This window comes from Rhinolophus sinicus, chromosome 3 (assembly GCF_057876585.1).
Source record: "Rhinolophus sinicus isolate RSI-liver-muscle chromosome 3, RSI-T2T, whole genome shotgun sequence".
NCBI classification, from domain to species: domain Eukaryota; kingdom Metazoa; phylum Chordata; class Mammalia; order Chiroptera; family Rhinolophidae; genus Rhinolophus; species Rhinolophus sinicus.
This window is the reverse complement of record NC_142503.1, coordinates 128,367,437-128,391,562: the sequence shown is the minus strand read 5'-3', so window position 1 is coordinate 128,391,562 and position 24,126 is coordinate 128,367,437. Positions and strand designations below refer to the sequence as shown.

The 24,126-nt window shown below is 43.0% G+C and overlaps 1 protein-coding gene across 4 annotated transcripts; it reads right to left on the bottom strand.

Annotated features, from left to right (window-relative positions):
* Positions 1 to 1,189: 1,189 nt before the first annotated feature.
* Positions 1,190 to 20,896, bottom strand: C3H14orf93 (chromosome 3 C14orf93 homolog). Of its 4 annotated transcripts, none has more exons than XM_088797041.1 (7): positions 20,822 to 20,896; positions 10,430 to 11,254; positions 7,990 to 8,307; positions 3,894 to 3,955; positions 3,563 to 3,666; positions 2,219 to 2,331; positions 1,190 to 1,942 (listed from the first exon to the last, which is right to left on the bottom strand). In XM_088797041.1, the coding sequence occupies exons 2-7, from the start codon at positions 11,027 to 11,029 to the stop codon at positions 1,523 to 1,525; spliced, it is 1,617 nt and encodes a 538-aa protein (XP_088653167.1). In that variant the 5' UTR covers positions 11,030 to 11,254; positions 20,822 to 20,896; the 3' UTR covers positions 1,190 to 1,522. The 4 variants fall into 4 exon arrangements, with proteins under 4 accessions (XP_088653167.1, XP_088653165.1, XP_088653166.1 ...); XM_088797039.1 differs by having other exon boundaries at positions 10,430 to 11,483; positions 20,822 to 20,894; XM_088797040.1 differs by having other exon boundaries at positions 10,430 to 11,304; positions 20,822 to 20,889.
* Between the last annotated feature and the right edge of the window lie 3,230 nt (positions 20,897 to 24,126).

The window sequence follows — 24,126 nt, the reverse complement described above, 5'->3', positions numbered from 1 at the left end:
AGGCATGCAGCACCCTAAACTGACCTCACCTTCCCTGCCTCCCAAAACTGGCTCCTCCAGCATTCCGAGTACATGGTACCATTAACCACTCAGCTGCTTAAGCCACAAACCTGAACATCAACCTTATGTTCTCCCTAAACCTCAAATCTAACCAAGTCCTATCAATTTTGCTTTGTAAATATCTTTCATATTTGCGCTCCTTTCATCACCACTGTGTCTGTCAGGCCACCACCTTTTCTCTCCTGAACCACTACAAAAGTCTCGCTGTGGAGGCTTTCTCCCTCCAATCCATCTCATACCCTGAGGTCAAGTGATTCGTCTAAAATACAAAACTGATCATCTTGTTTCCCTCCTTAAAACGTTTCAGTGATTTCTCACTGCCCTTGAACTGAAGTCTATACTCTTTAAGATATTTTACAAGGCCTCTACCTCTCCAGCCTCTTCGCTAAGCATCCCCTCCCCAAATTGTTATGCAGTAAAATTGCACCTTATCTGTGCTCTCTAGTACTTTCTGTTGCCTATGTTTGGAACACTCTCCTGGCCTCCCCTTTCCTTCTGGTTAATTCCTCCCCATCTTTCAGGAAACAGTTTAAACACCACTCTGAGAAGCCTTACACCTAGTAAGCAATCAATGTTTGTTATATGAATGACTGAATAGAAATCCATTTTTACTTCTCAATCTATTCAAAATGCACACGTTTTGTATGCTAGTGTGTGTGTATGTGTGTGTGTGTGTGCACGCGCACACACCCACACACATCACCCCTTCCTTAAAATACAGCTTGGCTGACAGGACTAAGAAATAGCTACAAAACCCTGCATATTACTTTCTCACACAGTCACAGAGCAGGTGCCAGTGACACATGAGAACTCTTTAAGCCTTACTTTCCTCATGTGTAGGATGGGAATAATAAAGTCTGCTTTATATAATTCAATAAATACCTATTACATCTTAATTCCCAAACAGGGATGGAGCCCCTATTCTGCTCGTAAGGAGCGAGCCCATGGCTGAAACTGCCCACCAGGTGGCAGTATTACCCTGGACTGGTCCAGTGCTGCTGCTACTGCAGAGCAAGTCACTGAAAAGCAGAAAGTACAACCAGGGCTGCTTCCCCAGAGCTTTGCATGAAACCTGAAAAAACAAACAAACAAAAACACAAATAAAAAACAAAACTCAGAGACCCAGGCATATGTCAAGAAGGCCTCATGTTTCTTAGACCCATCCTCCTCCTTTTCTCATCCCAGGCTCTTCCGAGGCACTGTTTATGCTTAGAAATAAGCATTTTCTGGCTTGCCATTCACAATGGGTGTGTTGGGGGTGGGGGGTCCCCTTTCCAGATAAATCCTTTTATCCCACCAGAGCTTCCAGCTTTCACTTCCAATAGGGACTGTGTTAAGAATTGAGAGGCAGACTTGCTTTCTCAGACTGCGAGGACATCTCATTATTCTGGGAAGCCCCATAGCCACCCATTCCTGGGACATGGGGAGTGGCAGAAGCCAGAGTCACTCTTGGTTGTAGATTTCACTCATCCTTTTCCACCTTGATTTCAATGAATGAGTTCAAGTCAGGACAGCAGGTTTTGTGGGGTTGGTCAAAAGATGGGGAGACAGGTCCATTGTCATCACCTCCCTCATCTTCCTCTTCTTGGAAATTAGGATTATAAAGTTCTGGTGGAAGGAGCTGGGCCTCAGCAGACGGTAATCGGTCTGAGGGAGGCCCATACACACGGTTGGCTTTAGTGCCATGCTTAGAGTTGGCATCCAGATGGTAGCAGAGCTCTGTGAGGCGCTGGGCCCGGAAACGGGGAGGCCGGGCCACCCAGACACCTGGTTCATTAAGACTGTCCTCTTCATCTGACATCAGCTCTTCTGTCACATCCTTCCACAGGTGCTGGTCCTCAGGTCCGAAATGCCTCATGATACTGGATCGGTTGGCAAAAAGCTATGGTAGGAGCACAGGACAGAGATTAGGAAGAGAAACACACTACGGATTAGGTTTGGGGAGAGGGTTTGGATGAAAGGAGGGCTGTGTAAAATCCATGCCTGAGAGAACCCAACCCCGAAGTCAAATCTTAGAACTGGCTTACCCCCCTCCTCTATCTGCCTACTATAGTCCTGGCTCTCAACTCTATTCTCAGATGCCACGACCTCTGACCTTTGCCACGGTGACTTATTAGGGTTTGGTTTAGCATCTTGAAAGGAAGGCCTAGAAACCTACCCGGTATCTGCGACTTCGAAGTTTCTTCTCCTCTTTTTCCTTCAGGCCTTTAAAGGGGTTCAGGGAGTTGCGGTACTCGCGCCTCTTAGTAAGGAAGTAGGCTACACAGGCTCCTGGTGGGAAGGGAGAAGGGAGGGAGCAAAGAGCAGTGGTCCTCAGCCCTTTGTTCTGCCCTAATACTACTTCATGGGAGGGTGAGAATCACTATTTAGATGATGGGTTTCCTTGGAATACCCATCACCCGTCAGCATCTATTCACTTGTCTTTGGTTTAGCTCTCCCTGGCCACTTCCATCTCCAACACTAACTCTTCCCATGTTTCCCACTAGGAAAAGAGAATGCCAGTGCTTCTGTGACTCCCTCCCCTCTGCCCCCAATTAAACTTACCCCCAATTCTACTCTACTGCTAGCAGATTACAAGTGCTTTTCAGTGGAAGCTTTCTGTTTTTTTTCTTTTTCTTTTTTTGGTAAAATGTTGGCTTTGTCACGTATTCACCTTATCTCAGTTATGCCATTTTGGCATCCACAGTGACAGTCCCTGGTCATTAACAACAGAGCACGAGCCTGAGCCTCACAAGGCCATGTTGATGGTGACAGGCCGTAGGCAGGGATGCGGGGCTCCAGCCCGTGAGCCTAGGGACTGCTGCCCTGCCTGCCAGAGGTGGCAGCATTCCCACGGATAGCGGTGAGGCGTCAGGCCTCTGCTCAGGACTGGGTCTGACAGGGTCCCGTGGGAGGTGGTGGTACTCCCAGGACTGGGGGTGGACAGACCTGCCGGGCCCATTGTGGTTCTGCGCCTGATTTGCCAGGGAGTATTAAGCAAGTTGCTTCTCATCCCTTGGTTGGTCTGTTTTGTGGTTAACACAACCAGTGAGGACTCCTAGGAGCCCTCCTGACTCAGACAGGGGTCAAGTGTGCCACCTCTACGAATCATGACCATGGCTCTCTTCCGCATTAGCTTTCTTAGTGCTTCAGGGTTAGCTACAGATAAATAACAGAAGAGCAAGGAAAGTAGAAAGCCCAGGATGTAATACTTAGGGACAAAAGGGCAGGCCCGGATTCTGATCTCCTTTTCATAACACCTAAGATTCAGGCCCTGCATATACATCATGCGTGATGGTGTTCTAGCTCTCTTTCTCCCATTTTGATTTCAGACTGAGTAAGGGAATAAAAAGGCAATTAGAGACAATCTTATGAATATTGTAGGTGAGAAGAATTGCCAACATTTTTGTTTTTAATCCACTATTTTCAAAACCACGCAAATCATCTCCATTATGCCTCTTCTCCTCTGACCGGAAACGGGGTGTAGAAACGATGAGATGGGAGTTAACTCAGTTTTTCTCACCTTTCAGTTCCTTATCAGTGTAATTGTGGGGACTGGTCACCAGCTCCTGCTTAAGCTTTTCCAGAAGGAACTTCACGACTGAAATATTCCAAGAGGACTTGATACTGCCACAAAGAGAAGAGAATACATACGGCGGTCAGCATTTTAAAAACTAGACAGGTAAGAGATTCCCAGCACTAATGAACTTGTGTAAATTTCTCCATGGGCTAAGGTAGGATACAAGGGGCAATGGTGTGATCAAAGCCTTAGCCTCATTGTTATGTTAGAGCAGCTCCCTCTCCCTCCCTCGCCTTGGCAGAGTACCTTGTGTCTCTTCTCAAGAGGATCATACCTTTCAGACCCATTGAATCTCTTGTCATTGGTGATGTGGTTATGCACATTGTGGACCAATTTCTAGGGGGAAAAACAAACACAGAATCAAGCTAGGAATGGATATGATGAAACCCTCCTCTAGTCCACAGGTATTGTCCCCTATAGGGTTCTCTGCCTGAATCCTTCCCATAGTTTGGGTACCATTTCTGTCAATGCCCTTTCTTAGCCAGAGAGCCTATCCAAGTTAGCATTGCTAATGGGGCGTTTTTCTCCCCTTTTCATTTAATTTGTGTGAAGACTCCAAGATCATCCCTAGTTTTACTTCTGCTCCTGGGGAATATGATCACTAGCGTAGAAGGTCTCAAACATTTCCACAAACATATTTCCAATAGTAAGGGGAGAGCGAATATATACCAGGACTATTGCAAGTGGATATTTCTTGAAGCCCCCTCCTCTTGCAAATTTTAAAAATTTCTTCAGGGTATATCTGTATTTCTTTTAATATAAAAATGTCTTCCAGGAATTGTCACAACTATATACAATGTCAAAGGGATAGTAGATTGGGGAAAAGGGGTTATCATTTTGTGAAGGGTATAAATGTCTAACTATTACATTGTTTTGTACACCTGAAACTAATAAAAATAAATAAACAAACAAATAAATAAATGATTCCTTCCCCTTCCATCAAATACTCATTCTCCTTTTGTGGTTAAGCTCAAATATCCTGAAGAGTGAAGCCTTAGTTGGCTTAAAGTTGCCTATTTCCTCTATATGCCCAAGAAGACAGTGTCAAAATCTATTTTAAAAAAAAAAAGTCATCCAAAATCCTTTAATAAAATTGACGACCCATGAAAATGCCCCAGGTATATCCCTTTGTATAATAACACAAATCCTAGGGGTATACACACCATGGTCTGAAAAACACAAATCTAAAATAACAGAAATGTGAAATAGAAAGGACCTTGGAGACACTATCGTCCAACCTCCCTTTCACATCATTAAACAAGCTGTCTTTCAACTTAGCTTATACACCTTTAATGATTGGTTCTCATGAGTTTTTGAGTCAGCTTATTCTATTGTTGGATATGTCCAGTAGTTAAAAAGCTCTGCCTTAGTTGTTCCAAAAACTTATTGTTTTGCTCATAACAGCACTTGAAATATTTAAAGATAGCTTTCATGTACTCCCAAAGTCTTCTCTTATCCAGTCTAAATACCCACATGTCCTTCAGCCATTCCTCGTGACAGAGTTCCCAGATAGACTCCTCATGAAGCTATGAGGCTCTCTGGTTTGCCAGTGTCCCTCTTACAACGTGGCACCTGGAACGGAATCTAACTCATCAGTTGAGGTCTGGCCAAAAGGAGCATTGTTTTCCCGAGTGGAACTCTACACTTCCAGGAATGAAACCCAAGCTGGTATTACCTTTCTTAGCAACCCCATCCCTGCTCACAGTGTCATAGGATTCATTCATAGTGAGCCTGTAAGCAACTCGAGTTCATTTTTCACATGGATTACTATCTCCACTATTCTGCAACTTTTTTTTAATGCAGGATTTAACATTTCTTCCTATTAAATTTAATTCTGTTGTTTCTGATTATTTTTTCATCCCAAGCTCCCACAGTCAATAGAAGTTACCCAGTCCCAAGTTGATAGACTCATGTCCTGATCTCAAGACTTCAGCGTCACATTCAGAAATGTCCCATTTTACCCTTCTACTTCTATAGCTGACTGACTGTATCAATTTAGGAAATTACTGTTAACTCTTCATGGCTAGGGTCTCCACTCTATAAAAAAGACGATTATACTAGCTTTATATTTGTTATTTTGTCTATTAGAAATCCAAACTTAAGGAATCACAGGGGGATGTGTGAATGTTTCAGAAAGAATTTGAAAGAGTTGCAAAAGAAAAAAAAAAGGCGTTGCATAGCTTCAAATTCAAGTGGCTTGGAAGAGATGAGCTGATAAAAATCAAACCAGGCTTGAAGTGGAAAGGGAAAATACTCTAGACAATAATAAATGTTAAGACTGTAAAGGCTGCAGGCTCATCTACCTCCTGAGTGAGCTAAAAATAAATATATTTCCCCAAGGGGTGGCTGGGATCTGCAGCGTTCCAAGGAATTAAGAGTTCTGGTTTGGTCCTTTTGGATCCCTAGCAGCAATCCACAGCAGCCTCAGCAGACTGGAGAGATGCCTCTCTGATTCCTCCCCAGAACTAAAGGTTGAAGAGTGATGAGCTTCAACTACCCCTCTCCCTCTAAACCCAGTCTGGCACAAGGACATTTTAAACCTTCCTCTTCCTCTGTGACGGGTACCCTAGATCCTCTGACTGGTACCCTAGATCCTTTTCAAGTACTTTTTAAAAAAATTTTATTGGGGAATATTGGGGAACAGTGTGTTTCTCCAGGGCCCCTCAGCTCCAAGTTATCCTTCAATCTAGTCATGGAGGGCGCAGCTCAGCTCCAAGTCCAGTTGCCGTTTTCAATCTTTAGTTTCAGGGGGCACAGCCCAACATCCCATGTGGGAATTGAACCAACAACCTTGTTGTTGAGAGCTCGCACTCTAACCAACTGGGCCATCCGGCTACCCCTCCGGAAGCTCAGCAGCAGCTCATTGTCTTCAGTCTAGTTGTGGAGGGCGCAGCTCACTGGCCCATGTGGGAATCGAACTGGCAACCCTGTTGTTCAGAGCTCGGGCTCTAACCAACTGAGCCATCCGGCTGCCCCTCAAGTAGTTGAGTGAGCATACTGTCCTCCCAGAAGGCCTGCAGTTCCACCAAGCTCTCCACAGGGAAGGAAGAAGCCAGGCCTTAACACTAGACCTCTTATTGGAGGCAGTAGGCAGGAGAGGAATGGGAGGGATAGAAAAATCCTGACTTTATGCAAATTAGAATTATCACACATTTATTCATAACTTAAATTTAAACACCATGAAGTTTTAGGAAATCCCTTGAAATTCTTTTCTAGGTAAATGCCTCCATTTTTATCACTGGCAGCAAGGATGGACCTCTTGGGCCAGAAATCCATGGCAAAGAAACTAAACCCATTCCCTGCTCTTGATAAGTGAGATACCCTTGAATACAAGCAAAATTTGAAATGAGGGTTAGAAACCAGTTGATACTGATTATAAATGGTGTCTTCTTCCTTGGGAAAAAAGAATCACTCAATGTAAAAACAAACCAAATGAAAGGGAGAGTAAGAGTAGGATCTCTTAGAAAAAGGAAAAAGAAATAATATAAATAAAGGAGGTATAAATATTTTCAATCTTTGCTAAGGCTAGAAGAAATGGGCAATATACTGTGGTAAGATTTCAGTTGGATTTGAGTGGTGACCACTCCTAACAAGAACTCTCAAGTTATATCATCAGCCATCATCCAGACAATGGAAAGCTGAACATTATATGGCTAAAGAACATCCCAATGGCTATCAGAAAGATGTTTTGGGGGTCACAGAGTTGTCCCAAGGGCTGTGGTCACCCAAGAACAGGGTTTCTCACTGGCACTACTGACATTTTAGGCCAATAACTGTAGGGGCTTTTCCGTGCACTGTAGGATGTTAAGCAACGTTCCTAGGGCTTAACCCACACCAAGGCTCCAGACAGCACTGGTGCAGGCCTGTACCTTCCCTGCCAAGAGCTGTTAGACTCACTAGAATCCACAAACTTTTATAACTGAGCTAAGTGTCTAGTGGCCCTCTGCATCTTTGGGGTTTGGGACTACCTCAGGACACCCTGGCCTTTCTGCCCAAGGGGCCCCTTGTCACTTACCCTAAACACCAGTAATTTGCAGGCAGTTTCCAGTGCTACCCTTCGGTGGTCAAACTGCTCAGTCGCTTAAAGATCTTCCCAAGAGAATTATTATATCTTTGGGAGATGTGATACAATGCCCTCCTCTTAAATGGAAGGTATCAACCTATCTGGAAAAACCCCCAAAAAGTTCCATTGATAACAGAGGGCCTGCCCATCCCTAGAGCTACGGAACAATCTCCTTCTTGCCCCTCCCACTCCAGTAAGATTCACGATACCATTCATTCAATATGGGAAGTTTAAAGTCAACCCACACTTCACTCTTCACTTATCTTTCCAGACTGTAGAAAAATTCATAGAAATTGAGCTCACTCACAGAGAGGACCAGATCCCGCTTGCGCCTGGAGTTCTTCTGCCCACTCCCTTTGGTCCTGCACGGGGAAGCAGTAAACCCTAGAGCGCGTCTCAGCTCCCCAGTTCCCCCAGGGCCTGACTCTTCCAAGGCACCTTCCAGCGCAGCAGCACTGAGCATGTCCTCGGGGCGGGGCGGTGGCAGCTTGCTTCCATTTTCTGGCCCTGTCTCTGAGGTTGCCCGCTGGATAGCCAGTTGTGTGGCTGGTGAGAGCTGCTTGGCATAAGCAGGGACCAGCACCCGCTGTACTGCACCCTCAGAGGCCACATAATCATCCACCAGCTAAGAACATAAAAAAAAATAGCCTATTAGCCAGCCAGGCTTAGGGGAACCCGGTCAACCATCAATCTTTGGCCAAGGATAATGAACAGAGAGTGGAAAGCAGGGGGGAACCTAGCACAGTCTTTCACAGTCAATGGCTTGTTCCTCTGCAACTCCTATGAGAGTGTTGGGCAAATATTTCTGTGTGTACAGGGCCGCTCATGTTGGATGGTTACCATAGGACTGATTACAAGGATAAGGCATGTTTCTGACACTATTTGCGAGGGGTCATTTATGATTTGCTCTTGGATATAAGAACTGTAGCTAGGTAAGTGTTTTGTCTAAAAGGGATGGGGGAGGAAGTGATGAGAAGAAAGGAAAACCAAGCAAGAGAAGGAGCAAGGAAATAAAATTGGTAGCAATAATAAAGAGGAGAAATCAGAGAAAAAAGGAAGAGATACAGTCAGCAATCTCTAGAGAGGTTACACTGACCCCCCCCAACCACCCACATTCCCTTTGCGGGGCTAGCCTGTGTCTTCACCTTGATCCTGCCCTGGCCATATCCGACTGTCACTGCCCTGCCATCTACTTGCCTGCCTGTGCCCTCGCTCAAGGACAGACAAGGCAGGGAAAAGAAGGAGGGAGGGAGAGAGAAGGAACAAGAAAGGAGGGGGGATTTCTGCAGCCAAGAAAACAAAACAGTGAAAAGTGTGTGTGTGGGGGGGAAACACAGAAAGAAGTGGGGGAGGAGGCTGAGATTTATAGACCTGTGAGCTGCTTTCCGCACTGGGAAATCTAATTCCATCCTGATCCTGTCGGCTTGGAAGCCTTCCCTGCCTGAAAGAACTACAGCTCCGGGCACTGCCTCCTGCCGCCTCGCACCTTCCCAATTCCTCCTCCGGCAGCCCAAAACCACTGATAGTCCTGGCCAGGCACAGACTGGGGAGAGCAGTCATGGCCATAACCCACCCACGTAGCTAGGCCTTCCGGGAGCACTGACCAGTTCCAGGGTGACACTGGAAGGGGACAGGGGAGTTCACACATTCCTTTCTCAGATCCAGCAGATGGACTGCAAGTTGCAGCCTCCCATCCACCCTGTGTGTTCTGCTCCTCTACTCTTCAGTGGGTGTCTATACCTTGTTGTGGGGGGAGGAGGAAAAGGGAGAGAGCAGAGGAAGAACCTGGTGGAGGCGAGTTGACAGACCTCCCACTGTCTCTCAAGTGGCAACACATCTGTTATTTTCCCATCTCTGTGATCTCTGTAGTTGCTCCATCTCCTTTTCATACTTCCATGTGTGACATTCTGCAGTTTCTACTCTACCCAGCCAGGGTCTGCCTGCTCATGTGGCCCTGAGCAATAAAGAAACTGAAATAGCACGATGTACTTCTATGTCTTTTCCTGCTCACAAATATGCTTGCTTGCCTCCCTCCTCCCTACGTGTTGTTCTCTTACTGTTAACTCTCAGTTGCCCATTTCTTTTCCTCATTTTATTTCCTTTCCTCTACCTTCCTCCCACCTACCTCAGACTCTCTCTCTCTTTGTCCCCATTTAGATTTACCTTCTTCTATGCTCCTTTTTCACTTTTTCTCCTTCCTCAACCCTTCATTTCCACCTGCCTCTTTCCCTCCCTACCCTGTTTTCTACTATCTTTGTGCTTTCCCTCTCACTTTTTCCTTCTCTCTATCTCTCTCCCCACCTCTGCCTCTCTCTCATTCCCATCGCTCTGTACTGAATTCCTCTTGGCAGGCAGAGGGCCCGTGATAAAATATGAATGAGCCGTCTGTGCACAGCGGGCATTCTGGCCAGGAGAGGCAGAGCGCATGGAGCAGCTGAAACAGCTGTGGAGGAGAAGGTGCCACACAGCAACCGAGAAGGAGGGAAGGACACCGCCATCACCACACACACCAGAAATGCCCTCCTGCCAAAGAGGCCATGGTTCAGGGAGACAGGAGTGCGGACTGTCTGTGAAGGCAAAGGAAGCTTGGTACTCTTCTGTTTTATCACAAATACAACCATAAGAACGGCTTAAGGATGGCCCAAAAATAAATAAATAAATAAATAAATAAATAATAGAGAAAGAGAAAGGCTAGGAAAGCAGTAAGGAGCAAAACCACTCATGTCCTGCTCTGCAGCCATACTCACGGGGTTGAGCATTGGGGCCCCCTCGCTGGCTGCCAGGGCACAGCCCGGGAGCCGCCCATCTCTCTGAGGGGCTGGGAAGGCCAAAGGCCCAGGCCCCATCGCCGAGGCTGCTCCCAGCTGCCGCAGCTCCTCGATCACCACTTGCACGCCACTGCCCATGCTGTCACACTCCTCTTCCATGGCAGACACAGCCTTGCAGGCTTCTCCAGGACTCTCTTTGAGAGGCCCAGGCTCCTCGGGTGGGGAACCATGTGCCCGGCTGTCCCCATCTTCATCAGGGGTGGACAGTTGCCCTTGCCTCAGCTCACCTACTTCCTCCTGCAGACGTTTTAACAATTCGTTGTTGGCTCTGGCGAGACCCAGAGCAGCCTCAGCCAGACCCACTGCCTTATCCACGCGCTGGTAGATAACATGCAGGAGCTGCTCTGAGCTCTGAACAGCCAGGCCATGTCCCGTCACTGTGATGGGCGTGCCGGGAGGAGGATTCCCGCCCTGGGAGCCTGTGCTGACCCCACCAGTCTCGCTCTTACAGGCGCAGCAGCAGCATCTGGCTTCACTGCCACTGGGAGGGGAGAAGAGAATGGTGGCACTGAAGGACATGGCTGACGAAAGCAGGCACAACCACGCTCACACTGCTGGACCGCTCCAAACGGTGTCTCCAGGTGACTGGACTTCCCGAGTCTGGTAGGAAGCACTGGCCTGTTTGGATTCACTTGTCTTTCTCATGGAGGGAGATCACAGGGGCCTGGGCACCAGGCGGTGCGTTCTGTGGAGGAGCAGGCAAGCCGTGCAGGAGTACGCGGTCCATGGCGGCCTCTCCTCGGCCTGCAGGAGACAGATAGATGCCTTCTTCTGTCTGCAGAGCCTGTGCTCCCCTAGCACAAAACACTGGGTGTCATATTCACCCCTTACTGAAAGGGTGGTGCCTACAAAAGCCTTCCCGATGAACACAGTTTCAGAGGGTAGAAGGCATTCTTCCTGCACCCAAGCATGGAACCCCCTACCATTCCAGCCTAAGGAACCGGAGAGGGGACTCAAAAGGACCCACTGGGATCTGGAAAGATTAGAAGATTAAGGAAGAAAATGTAGCTCTGTCTTCTCCTCTTCACTCTCTTTGCTATAATAACAGCATTGCATTTTATTGCTTTGGCCTCATTCCTCAAGGAGCTCAGAACACTTCATGTAGGTTATCTCATCCATAGGGCAGCTCTGAGAAACACATATTACACCAGGTCCAGAGAAAAGCCATGCAGAGAAGTTATATATCTTTTTCAAGGTCGGAGGAAGACAGCAGACTCCAGTTATCTATTTTCAACCTAGGGTTTATTTCTTTTTTGAACTGATACCACTTTTTGCTGTGTTTAACTTAAAGAATCATGATTCTATCATCTCTGTAATTTTTAGACATATACATTCAGAGTAAGACTCCTAAATAAATACACCAATCACTGCAGCCCTCAATGTCACCGACTTCACATCATTATATAATTAATGCTTTGGGGATGGGGTAGTGAAATGAAGGGAAAAGCAGGATCAGAGACTTGAGCTGCGATAACCCAGGGCTGCACAGCTATACACCTGGGTCTGCACCTCTGCAAAGGAAACTAGCTGTTCTGAACCCTCCAGCCCATAGCACAGACAGATCATCTCGGGGGCCCCTCATCTCCACTTCCCATGCTCCTTAACGGAGACAGAGCTCAACAGGAATGACTAAATAGCTAAGTACTGCCACTCTGCCCACAAGACCAGCCTGTAGAAAAGGAGAAACCTGAATATCAATGATAAACCAAACTGCCTCTCTTTTGAATCACTGTAGTTAAGCAACTAAACTACTCCAGAAGAGAGAGAGAGAGAGAGAAAAGGCGTGGGAAGGTTGATTTGTACCACTGAGAACACTCCAAGGAACTTCATACTGTCATTTTCTAAATGATACTTGATTACAGAAAAAAGAATCCTTCTGCCTGAAGCTCCCTAAGTGACAAAATCTTAAGTATGTTTACAATTTCCTCGAGAGACACATTTCTCTCTTACCCTGTAAATTATAATATCACAATTAAAAGGAGAGGAGGAGGTGAAGAAAAATTTCTCTATATTGAGATTTTGGTTTTTTTCTTTTCTTTTTTTTTTTTGAATCAGCAATCTCATTTCAGAAACAGGCAATATCAGTGCCTCTGAGGTACTAAAATGTAAATCTGACAATGCATTTTCATTACATTTGGTTATTAAAGAATAGTCTTTAATTTGCTCTTTCTACCCTTTATATTGAGAAATGCTTTATTGTGCCAGATATTCACTTCTTGCAAGATTTTAACTCAAATCCATTTACAGCTTCTCTGTCATTAGAGTCACTGGAAGGCACAACTAAACCTAAAACTAAAGGTTAAAGCCAAATTAAAACTAAAGGTTAAAGGAAAGCACTAAGTGATTCCTATGTCAATTAATGAATGAATCATTTATATATCCTTTTCCTTCATAAATAAGGGCTTATACTGCTCCTGCAGGGTTTTCAATCTTTTTAACCAACAATCATGCAGAGTTTAATCTGAAACATGAGTGTTGTGAGAAAAAGAAAGTTATGCAGACGATAACATACAAATGCTTGCCAGTTGGGTTCAGTATTTGTAAAATTAGAAATGAAGATGCATCAGGTTGAGACACTGGGTGGGGCATTTTCTGGCACCAAACTGATGACTGCTACACTCTTACCCTCAAAACTTACTATTGGGTGGCCTGTTAGCTCAGTTGGTTAGAGCGTGGTGCTAAAAACACCAAGGTTGCCAGTTCGATCCCCCATCTGGGCCACTCTGAACTGCGCCCTCCTTAAAACAAAGCAAAACTTACTCTTTCTTGCAAGAGGCCTTTACCCCTCCCTGCATGGTGCCTGCCTCCAGCCCTTCCCATCCCCTCACAGGGTCTTTTCTAGGTAGGTCATCTTTCCAAAACAGCACTGAAGTGGAAGTAAAAAAAAAAAAAGGGGGGGGAGGGTTCCTCGTCTGGCTGCACCACCTAAGAGTTGTGTGAACTCGGGCAAATTACTTTTCTGAGCCCAGGTGTTCTTGTTAAGATTATAGGTAATAAATGTAAGACATCTACAGAGTGCTGGCACATGGTCATCGCTCCGCTATATTATGATTATTCCTGAAAGCTTTGTGTTTCCATCCTGGACACCCATCTTGAGTTCCTAATCTTTAAAAATAATGTGACGGCTTGAAATGAAATTTGGGGGATTTTCCCCTAAATTTAGTGTCAAATTTCTAAGAAACAATAAATTCAAGTCTACAAAGATACATTTATAGGTACAAAATCTTGTGATACAAATTAGAAAGGTAATTAAGAAAAGAGAGTATTTGCAATGTATTTACTATCACAACCTGGCTTTGGACTAAGAATAATATTCAACTCTGCTAGTTTTTAATGCTAAATATAAAATTCTATTGTGAATTCTCTTTGTTCCTCAATTTCTTTCTGCTTTTCTACTTTGTGCATTAACATACTATGCCCATTTTAGAATGTCACATTCAAGGCAACAAATAGGTGTTTTCTTGAATTAAGTACAGTGCACTGTAGCACAATGGGAATTCGAATAACTCTTTTTTGGTTCCTATAAATATTATTGCTGACTTAATTTCCCTGCTCCCTGCTATAGTTTCCCAGTAAACTCTAAGACATTGAAATGAAAGTACAAGGAAAGAAATTGGGTCAGCAGGTAATAAAGGAATATTTTACATTATAATATTTACTCATGAGATAACTTAAATGCTGGATAGTGATTAAAAACAAAACAAAACACTAATTTCATGAGCTACATATATCCTCAGTACAAAAGGTGAACAAGTTAAAAAAAAAGTGTTTCTAAAAATTATACCATGCTAAATAATGAGTAATGCCATGCTAAAGGATGAGTCACTACAATGGACCGTCACCTTTATGTACTCAAAGGAAGGGAAGACAAAGTCCCTATATGCAAGGAACTTACAGTTTATGTGAAAATAGGAATGTCTAAAGAACAAAGCAAAATATACACGAGTGCCTAAAAATATGGTACAGACTAAAAACTTGCAGAGTAGTTCAAAATAAGGAAATATCAACAGAATGAAATCATATGAGAAAGAGTTCTTACAGAAGGAAAACTTACAATTGAGCTTTGAGCAATGTACAGAATGAACTGGTAGGATGGTAAGAAGACATGATAAATGAGACAAAAATCAAACATTACAGGAATTAATAGGGTACATGTGAGAGGTCAGAGCAAATGGGCTTATATGGAAAGGCAAGGAAACCAAGTTTCAAACCACTTTGAAAACCCAGTTAAGGAAACTCTTAGGGGTTGGCAAACCTTTTTCTGTAAAGGACCAGACAGTAAACAATTTAGGTTTTGCAGGCCATGTTGTTTCTGTTACAACTACGCAACTCTGCCATTGTAACACAAAGCAGCCATGGACCCCACATAAACAAATGAGCATAGGTGTTCCAATAAAACTTTATTTACAGACATGAAAATATCACAAAATATTACATTTAATATTTACATTAAAAATATAAATCATTCTTAGCTCATGGGCCATACAAAAACAGGTGGCAGGCCAGATTTAGCCTATGGGCTGTAGTTTGCTAACCCCTTTTAGAGACCTAAAAGTGGAGCAGGTAAGAGATTAGGAGACTGTTTAAGTAATCCAGGAGTGAGTTGATGAGATGAGGGCTGTGGGTATAAAGGCTCAACATCCTGAAGGAAGAACTGATAATATATTTCTTTACCTAATAAATATGGGGGATAGAGATATTAAAGACAACTTCAAGATTATAAGCCTGAGGGTCAGAAGATGGTACCACTAACATAATAGAAATGAGGAAGTTGAGAGGAGCATGTAAGAGAAGATAGGCATTTGTTTAACATACTAAATTTCAACTGATGGCAACTTCTTTAAATGAAATATACTGAAAAACATTCTGATTAAAGCTGAAAAACAAAACCAAGAGGAAGGTCAGAGCTGGAATGCAGATTTGGAATCTTTAGCAGGAGGGTTGTAGTTGAAACTGAGAGAGGGAATGAGTTCACCAAGGGGTAAATATAAAGTGCAAAATGCAAAGGCCAAGGACAGCACTTCAAGCCAGTCCACGGAAGAGGCTTCATTAAAAGAGAAGAATATGAAGTGGGAGAAAAACAGTTTTAAAAGCCAAAGAAGAGAGAATGTCAAGAAAGTGGATCTAATCAATGGTGACAAGTGCAGGAGAATGGTTTAAAAAGATGAAAAGAAATTTGTCTGTGATGGTCATTGGCAATGACTAGAGAGGTGTTTTTTTTTTTGGTAGTGAAAGTAATACCATGCAGTAGATAAAAGAGGAATTGATGGAGAGAAAATGGAAGCAAGAGACGAAGTCAAGTTTTCTAGAGTTCAGTTATGAAGGAGAGAAAATAGGAAAGAAGTCAGAAGGGGCTCTAGAGCTTCAGTATATTTTAAATCAGAAAGACAAAGGCCCCTGAAAAAGTAAAGAATTAAAATATTAGAAAAGGATTTAAGTTTTCTTCTAACAAGGATCATCCCAATGTGAGAAGGAAGGCGAGCTCTTCCGTGAGACTGCAAGGAAGAAAACATGAATGCAGGGGCAAAGATTTGTTGAGGTGGAGAGAGGAAGACAAAGTTGTATACTACAGAGACATTCTTTTTACTTTGGAGATAGATTTTCCTCAGTGCGAATAATTCCAATTGATAACAGAACTTTATTATGGGCACTGCTCCACTATCTGTTGTTACAACCTGTTCAGTTCTTTCATAACACTCCAGACCTAACATAATTATCCCTGCTTTTTTCCATCAGTAGCTTAAGGTTCTCAAGCCCATTTAACCCTGTCACATTATTAACACGCCTAAACTTTGTTCTTATGTCTTACTTCTCAAAATGTATAACTTTAATTCAATAACCCATGAAGCAATCCATGGAATGTTTGGCAAAGCAATGGTTAACTGTAGGACATTAACCAGGTAGTACCTATAACATTATCAAACATCGATACTGTCAACTTTTGCCAATTTCCAGATTGCTAATTTATTTTAAAAACCGAGTTCATATTTTTGTTCATGAAAAAAAAATAGGAATAAACTAAGATTGACCACCATAGAATAATACACATGGCTTTGGCAAAATGCTATCAGTTTTTAGACTTGAGAGTTCAGGAAAAGATCTTCAGTCTTACGATGAGTTGCCAATACAAAGTGACAGCAGCTATCAAACTTAAGTTTGCATAAAATATATGTTTGGGGTTCATTTCAGTATTGGTCTAATACAGGTGAAAGGAAGCCTACAAAATGTACTTTTCAATAATTTTGGTATTTTCTTCACAAATATTTAGATAAGGAAAGAAAACTCATCTTCTTTAGACAGACAGTTCAGGGTGAGTCCATAATCTTAACTATCCCTTTCCTCCCAGTCACATGTATTTTTGTTAAAACTAAATATATCAAACTCTTGGAAGCTCCCTTGCTTGCTTTCTACCCATTCTGAGTTTGAATTTTCTGCATGACTGAGTTCACCTCCAAACTATGAAAAATAAGTTTTCTCACTATTTAAGAGATCTGATGATATGGTATCAATCAGATGATGTGTTTTTATAACGAACACTTGACTCATTCAGGGTCATGCTAACAATCAACTTCCTTAAATGTGATTACTGAAAGCATAGCAATTCATACCATAATCTTCATTTTAAGAAATAAAAAAGGAAAATGGCCACTTAAAGTTCTTGCTATGGTCAACCCTGCTCCTTCATTTGAAGGTGCAAAATAGCTCCCTGTGTTAAAAGGTCCTCTCAAAACCTGTATCAGATATGAGCTCTTTATCACACAAGAGCAGGTAAGCAAATATAAAGTACTATTTTCCTACATTCTGAAAGACTGGCAATCTAATGATCTGCATAGAAAATCTAAGATCTCATTATTAGGGGTAAAAAAGACAGATGTGGACCCAGAGAGCAGAAAGAGGTAGTATGAAAAGGATTCCACCTTATTCAAAAAATTCCAAGTATACTTGTATAGTGGTACAAGAATTTTTAACCCAGCGTAGCAGTCTTTGTCTACATTTGCTAAAATGCAACTTGGTAAAATAAAAATTTCTGATTTAAGCTTTTCATATAAATGTGCCTGACGTTTAAAGGATTCTCCCCGTATTTCTGGAGAAATTGAAAACTTAAAAACTAGCTCCTAAAACTTTATCATGTGCCCAGAAAGCCTTCGGTAAATGTTAGTTGATTAAATATTAGCCAAAGATGACAAGGTGGGCACCAGGGACTGCAGAGCCATTTCCGAAGACAGTGTGATTCAGCTACAGGCAGGACGACCGCAGCGACGCAGGGGAAACTGAGCTCGGGTACTGCCTCCGAGGCCACAGGGAAAAGAACGACCCACCCCTGGACCCAATCGTAGAGCATGCCCTGGGAGTCCCGGGGAAAGGGATGATTTCGGAGGCAGTGGCGGTCAGCAGAGCGACCCGAGGCGCGGTCAGGGACCCGTTGGGTCACTGGTGGGTAGACTACGTGGCCATTAAACCTCTGCAGACTCGGGCTGAGGACGGCGCGGGAGTTTCCGCGGCCGTCCCGCTCTGGCAGCCCCATGGGTGGGTGTTCCACCGCGTGTGCCCAGCGCAGCCCAGCCGGCTGACTCAGCAATACCGAGTCGAGCGCTCAGTCAGCCAAGAGACAGCGGCGTCTGCCCGTGTACCCGGCCAGCGCGCGCACGCGGGGAGGCACCGCCCCACTTTTCCTCTGGCTCCCCGTCATTGTGGCGGTTAGACTATTGGGGGGAGAGGGAGCAGATCCAGGGACGCTATTGGCTGCAACACACAGTCACTCAACGAGGCAGGGAGGGGAGGGGCCTCCTCAGGGAGGGATACGACTACGAGGCTTTTTCAAGGCCGTCAGGCGCCATCTTTAACTTTTTTGTTGTTGTTGTGTTTACTCGCTTTTGTTCTCTGCTCTTTACAAAGTTGCGTGTACAAGATTATAAATACAGTGGCCACACATCGGTTTCATACTTTTGATGGTGAAAGGCTTTTCGTTCCCGCGAGCCTTCGTTACAGATCTTTCAAGTATCACTAGCAAAGTGGCAGTTCCCCATAGTTCAAAGAAGTTTTCATTTCTGGGGGCCTCGCGGATTCCCAAGCAAAATCAACGAAATTTAGCTTTGTTTTGCTTTGGTAGGAAGTCCAAACCAACGATCTATTCGTGGGAGGAATTCTGTTTCTTACAAAGAAAGAAAACTCAAAGCAAGGACATTGGATATGAGCCTAGGATCCTAACAAAAATCAAACAGCTTAGGCTGTCAGGGGCTTGGGTTGTGTTCCACTCTAGAAAGAGTTCTTCCTTTTCTAAGAAGCTAAAAAGTGAGGCAAAAAGTGTATGTGATGACCTGCAGTGATGCGGGAAAGAATTATAAAGGGTAAAACCTCCATTAAAAATTCCTAACACTGCCATCATCACAAAGGTCACTAGAATCTGACTAGATTTCAAAGATATGCTCAGGTCTTAATTTGTGGAATGATCCACATTTGAGACAGTATTTAAGCACTGATCTGACTTACATTGTTAGGAAGTAAAAATACATTCAGTCTAGGTAAGAAACGCAGAGAAACCACACAGGGCCACTTTCATTATAAGGGACTTCAAGATCTGTACAAATAATTTTATCGCAGTATTATTTAGGTATCTCAAATACTGCTTGAAAACTAGGATGCTAGGTGAAGAATGGAAATGTATTATCATCATCGTGTACAGGTTTTGTTGTAATTAAATTTGAACTCTACAATAGATCATTTTTTCATCTCCTGGTTGCTACTACACTGTGACATTCCAGTTTCTCCCTCAACCCTTATATACTCCAATGTTTTCACTCTAATCTGTGAACACAGATTTGAATATATTTTCTGTATGACTCCTAATAGGAGACAGTGGTTCTCTAACAGAAGGAAGTGAATACAACTCTTATAACTGGAGACTCTGCTCTAAACTTGTCCTCTAATTCATATACTTTACACTGTAACTCTGAGACATGCGCAGAAGGTTTTTCATTACAAAAATGCAACATAACAAAAATGCATTTCTTATCCCTATTTATTATTTGCCTTCACCTCCTCTGGCCCTTCCCTCTCACCACTGACCACCATGAACAGTTTTTGAGAATAGGATTTAACTGGATTATTTTCCTGATACTTTGCCAGCTGTGGAGCTTTTCAAACAAATCCCAACCTATAAACGACAATTTTGTCAAAAAGCCAAGAGAGAACTTGCTTCGTGAACACACTAACCAAACCACACATAAAGGCCAAAATATACACAGCTGTACATTTAAGAACGAGAGACAATAAAAAGCAAAACCACTTAGGCTAAAACAGTCTCTAAAAAAGGCTTTGAACCACAGATTCAATAAATTGCCTACCCTCATTTCCACATTGACTGTATACTCCTTGGCAATTAATTATTCACCAACCTGATCCTTTAGAAGAGGAGCAGAAAAATAAATACACACAGAATGAAAGTGCCTGAGTATGCTAAGTATAGGTTTTCCTCTAAAGTCGAATTTGCACACAAAACCCTGTTATGATCACATTTGTGAACACAACAGAAATAAATTCACATCCTAGGGGCTACTTTGCACACATGAAATCAAAGGTAATCACTTTTGAAAACAAAATCTGATATGGCACATATACACATACTGTACATATACACAAAGCACAAAACCCCATGATAAATCTTTACGAAATTATTTGCTTCATGACACACACACACACACACACACACAACTTCTCATGAAAATGTGTGTAAGACACACTGTAAAAAGGGCTTTGACCCCCCCTCCCCAGGGAAATGAGTGTCACAATTATAATAGACAAACATTTTAACCTATTGGCCTTGGACAATTGCCACATTCAAGCCACTTGGTTTTGGTTCTGAGTGAGGGTGTGTAAAACGCACGCAAACAGCTTTGTGAGGGAGTCTTAAATCTCCGCTTCCTTCGACGTTGCCAGTGGCAGAAATTTACAGTATCCCTTCAGCCCGCTTAAAAAAAGAAATCTATACTTCCCAAGCGGCTAAAATTTTTAAATCCCTCGACCATAAAAATTTACCAGTTCTTATAATGTGATAGCAAAAAGAAAAAAAAATATCTATAAATTTGGCTGGAAACAGTTGTACACGGCCATCCTGCTTCTCAACTTCTTGGTATATTTAAAACCTTGACCAGGAAAAAGAAAGAGGAAGAGAGAGAGAAAAAGAAATGGGGGAAAGCGCAAATTCCTCTTAGCAACAGTTTCCTCACCCCAGCACTGCCACAGATCTCTATTTTTAAAAATTTTGAACACACACACAAGATTAAGGAGGGGAAAAAAATGGAAAAAGGATACCCGAAGGTCGTATGGCTCTTTGTATTCGTGTGTGTGCAAAAAGGAGGACTCGCGGAGCCCGAGCCGGCAAGCCCCGCCCCTCCCCGGACGCCCGCCCGGATTGGCCACTGGCGGCCGCGGGGCGCCCCGCCCGCGAGCACACGCGCGGCGCCCGAGGCGCGGGCCCCTGGGGGCCCCCTGAGGGCCGCCCGACCCCCGACCCCGACTCCTTCCCACCAGGATCCTGGCAGCCCCGCTCTCAACTACCCACTTCCCCACCTCTCTCACCTTCCTTTCACTTCCTCACCTTTCCCATCATTTTTTCTCAATCCAGTGAACGAGCCCCTTTTGACAATTCGCTAAATTTGGTTAACTAATCAATAAAATTCTAGACTGCGATTAAGCAACAAGGACTTGGTGTATGGGGCCGAGCTCATGATTTCCCGATGGAATGTCTCTGGGTCATGTCGATTGCTTAACACTCCCACCTTTAGATGAACATTCATACAAGTATGTATCATCCTTCAGGTGAAAGACAAAGTCCTACACTTTTGACATTATTTTTGCTCAGCCTGAGTCCCCAGTTTTTCTCTATTGGGCTAAAACTACATTCTCAAGAACCTAAAATGGCTCCCCTATACCTCCTGCATGAAGACCCTGTTGCTTGTACCTGGATTTTAAGTCCCCCACCACCGGCACCGTAATCTGGTCCCACGCCCCTGTTCGTTCCCACTGCCCTCACCTTTTCACCCCAGTATCATTCCTTTGCTCAAGTGGTCTCCCCTGCCTGGAATAATGCCTGTCTCTTCTCTGACTAGTCAGTTTTTATTCATTCTTCAGCTTTTCAGTCAACAAGGACCACTTCCTTCTCTCTTCTATCAGCATGAACTTCATACTTACTCAGGGTAGCAGCACTTAACTCTACCTTCATTATTGCGTCTATTTTAGTAATTTCGCACTAGTACGCTGTTTGAGATCGGAGATCCTATCTTAAACTTCTTTTTCCATTCAGAATATGATTTTTTCATTCTTACTGCAGCAATGGCATAATTGTAGACATTTAGTAAACACTAGGGAGAAAAGTCATTTATAATTAAATGAGTGAATTTTTTTTTTCTAGCTAAGACACTAAGTCTGAAATTCAGATCCCACAACAAGGATTTGTCTTCTACAATAACTAACAGTTGATGAGCATTTACTATGCTGGGCTTGTTGTGAACTCTTTGCATATCTTTACTTATTTAATCTCCGCAGTAGTGGATAGGTACTATTATCCCCATTTTATAGATGAGATTAAAGCACAGCAAGACATAATAATTTGACTAAGGCTACACAGCTAATAGAGAGACCTGGGATTTGAACTCAGAAAATCTAGCTCGGTAGCCCAAGCTCTTAATCACTATGCCTCACTGGCTCAACAGCCCAGCTTTTAAAAATAATGTTACCTGATTTCATCTTTACAACATTCCACAAGACAGATGGCCTGAACACTTCCCAAATATTATTGTAATGAAGGTGACAGTTCCAAATTAAAGGACAATAAAGAGACATAACAACTAAATGCAAAATAGGATCCTTAATTGAATCTGGGTCAGAAAAAAAAAACTATAGTGGACATTACCAGGATAATTGGACAAAATTGAATATGATAAATGAAGTATATAAAATTAGATAATTTGACTGTATCAGTGTTAAACAGGCAGATTATTGGCATCCCCATTTTACAAGAGACAGAATCAGAGAGAGCTCACTACAAGTTCTCATAGCTAACAGGTGGCAGACTTGAAAGCTCAGCCAGCTATTTTGTTCAGCCCTCACATTTCAACACTGGCGGACAGTCAGGCCTCCTTCATACACTTGTTGGTTCTCCAAGTCCAGGACATTCTTAATAGGATCTGGTTCTCAGCAGAAAGGCCGTTGGCCTCTAGTGTTGTTTTCATCCTAGCAGCACCCTAGCTTATGTGGCAGGCAACCCAGGCAACAGCTTTCCCTGTTACATGAAAATGAGGTGATAGTGTTTATATTCTTAATGGTTATAGACTTTCTGTTTCCTTTCTCATGTTTTCCATTTTAAAAAAAATACAAGCCAGACAGGAAATCACTAGGTACATATTAACTTTTGATAGTAATATCAAACGTTTTGATAGGACATCTTATATCCTCAAGTGCACAAGTGATACAAGTGATTATTTTCAAAATTGTTAGGATGAAGGGAAAACAGAATTGTTAACAATTATTATAATCAACATGTTTGAGGGTTTACTTGATGCTCGGCACTCTATTTTATTTATTCAATTCTATGAGATAAGTCTTATTATACTGCCTGTTTTATTGATGAGAAAGCTGAGATCAGAGATGGGAGGTGACTTACCTCCAGGCAACTGAGCTTATTAAATGATGGAGTCAGAACTTGAATCCAGGTCCTCTGACTCCAGAACCTGTGCCCTTGAGCACTCATCAGTCTCAGGCTAAATTGAATCCGCAATGCGTTGCTATCTTATCATCTTTTGCTCTCTTGTTCTGAGTCCATGAAAGACAAGCTCTCTTCCCTCTGTTGATCAATAGAATGTTCATAACCCCCATACGACGTCCCCTGGAATATATTTTTACTTTTAAGTACATTTCCACAAAGGTCAGTGTTAAGTTGGAAGAGCCATTTCTTTTCAAGTTTCTTTTATTTCCCCGATGATCAATGGAAAATCTTTGGTAGAAAGTTTGAGTAAAGCATTTTTGTGCTATTAGGTAATTAGAATAGGGAGAAAACGCACCGTTTTTACCTTAAAAAGTTATAAATTTGAACTCTAAAACATTTTAGATTTCAGATGTTAATATTTAAAGATGACCTGTTGTTTGAGGAAAAGCTGCTTATTTGGCTTTGAATCAAGCAGATCTCTTTATTTTAAGCTGTTTCTGTTCAATGAGATCCCAAAGGGACCTCCCCATACAATGAAATCTAACTTCCCCTGGAGTGAAGTCGGGAAGCTGTTTCTGACAATCATTCATTAACAAACCTGAGAGCATTTTAGAACAGTGGAAGGAAATCCCAGAGCCAGTGGGAATATGTTCTTAGAGACACTGGAGAGGGACGTGTCTGAGAGCTGAGATTTGGAGAGATGAAAGAGGTTACAGAAAGATGGGAGATAATGCAAAGGAAGAGAGAAGGATGAGAATGGACAGCCCATAATAATACTCAAGGAAGAGTAAAGAAATGAGTTTACATTGTAGCAGGAGTGAGGGCAGATTAGACTTTAAAGGAAAAAAGTTCGCAATTTGACTGATTGTTAAATGCAAAAGAAATTGTATAAAAAGCTGGGAAGTCTTTCTTT

Coding starts and splice junctions, on each gene's coding strand:
- C3H14orf93 (XM_088797041.1), bottom strand. CDS start 11,029: ATGTCCTTCAGTGCCACCATTCTCTTCTCCCCTCCCAGTGGCAGTGAA. Junction 8,308..10,429: donor GGGCCCCAATGCTCAACCCC/GTGAGTATGGCT, acceptor TTATGTTCTTAG/CTGGTGGATGATTATGTGGC. Junction 3,956..7,989: donor AGCGGGATCTGGTCCTCTCT/GTGAGTGAGCTC, acceptor TTTTCCCCCTAG/AAATTGGTCCACAATGTGCA.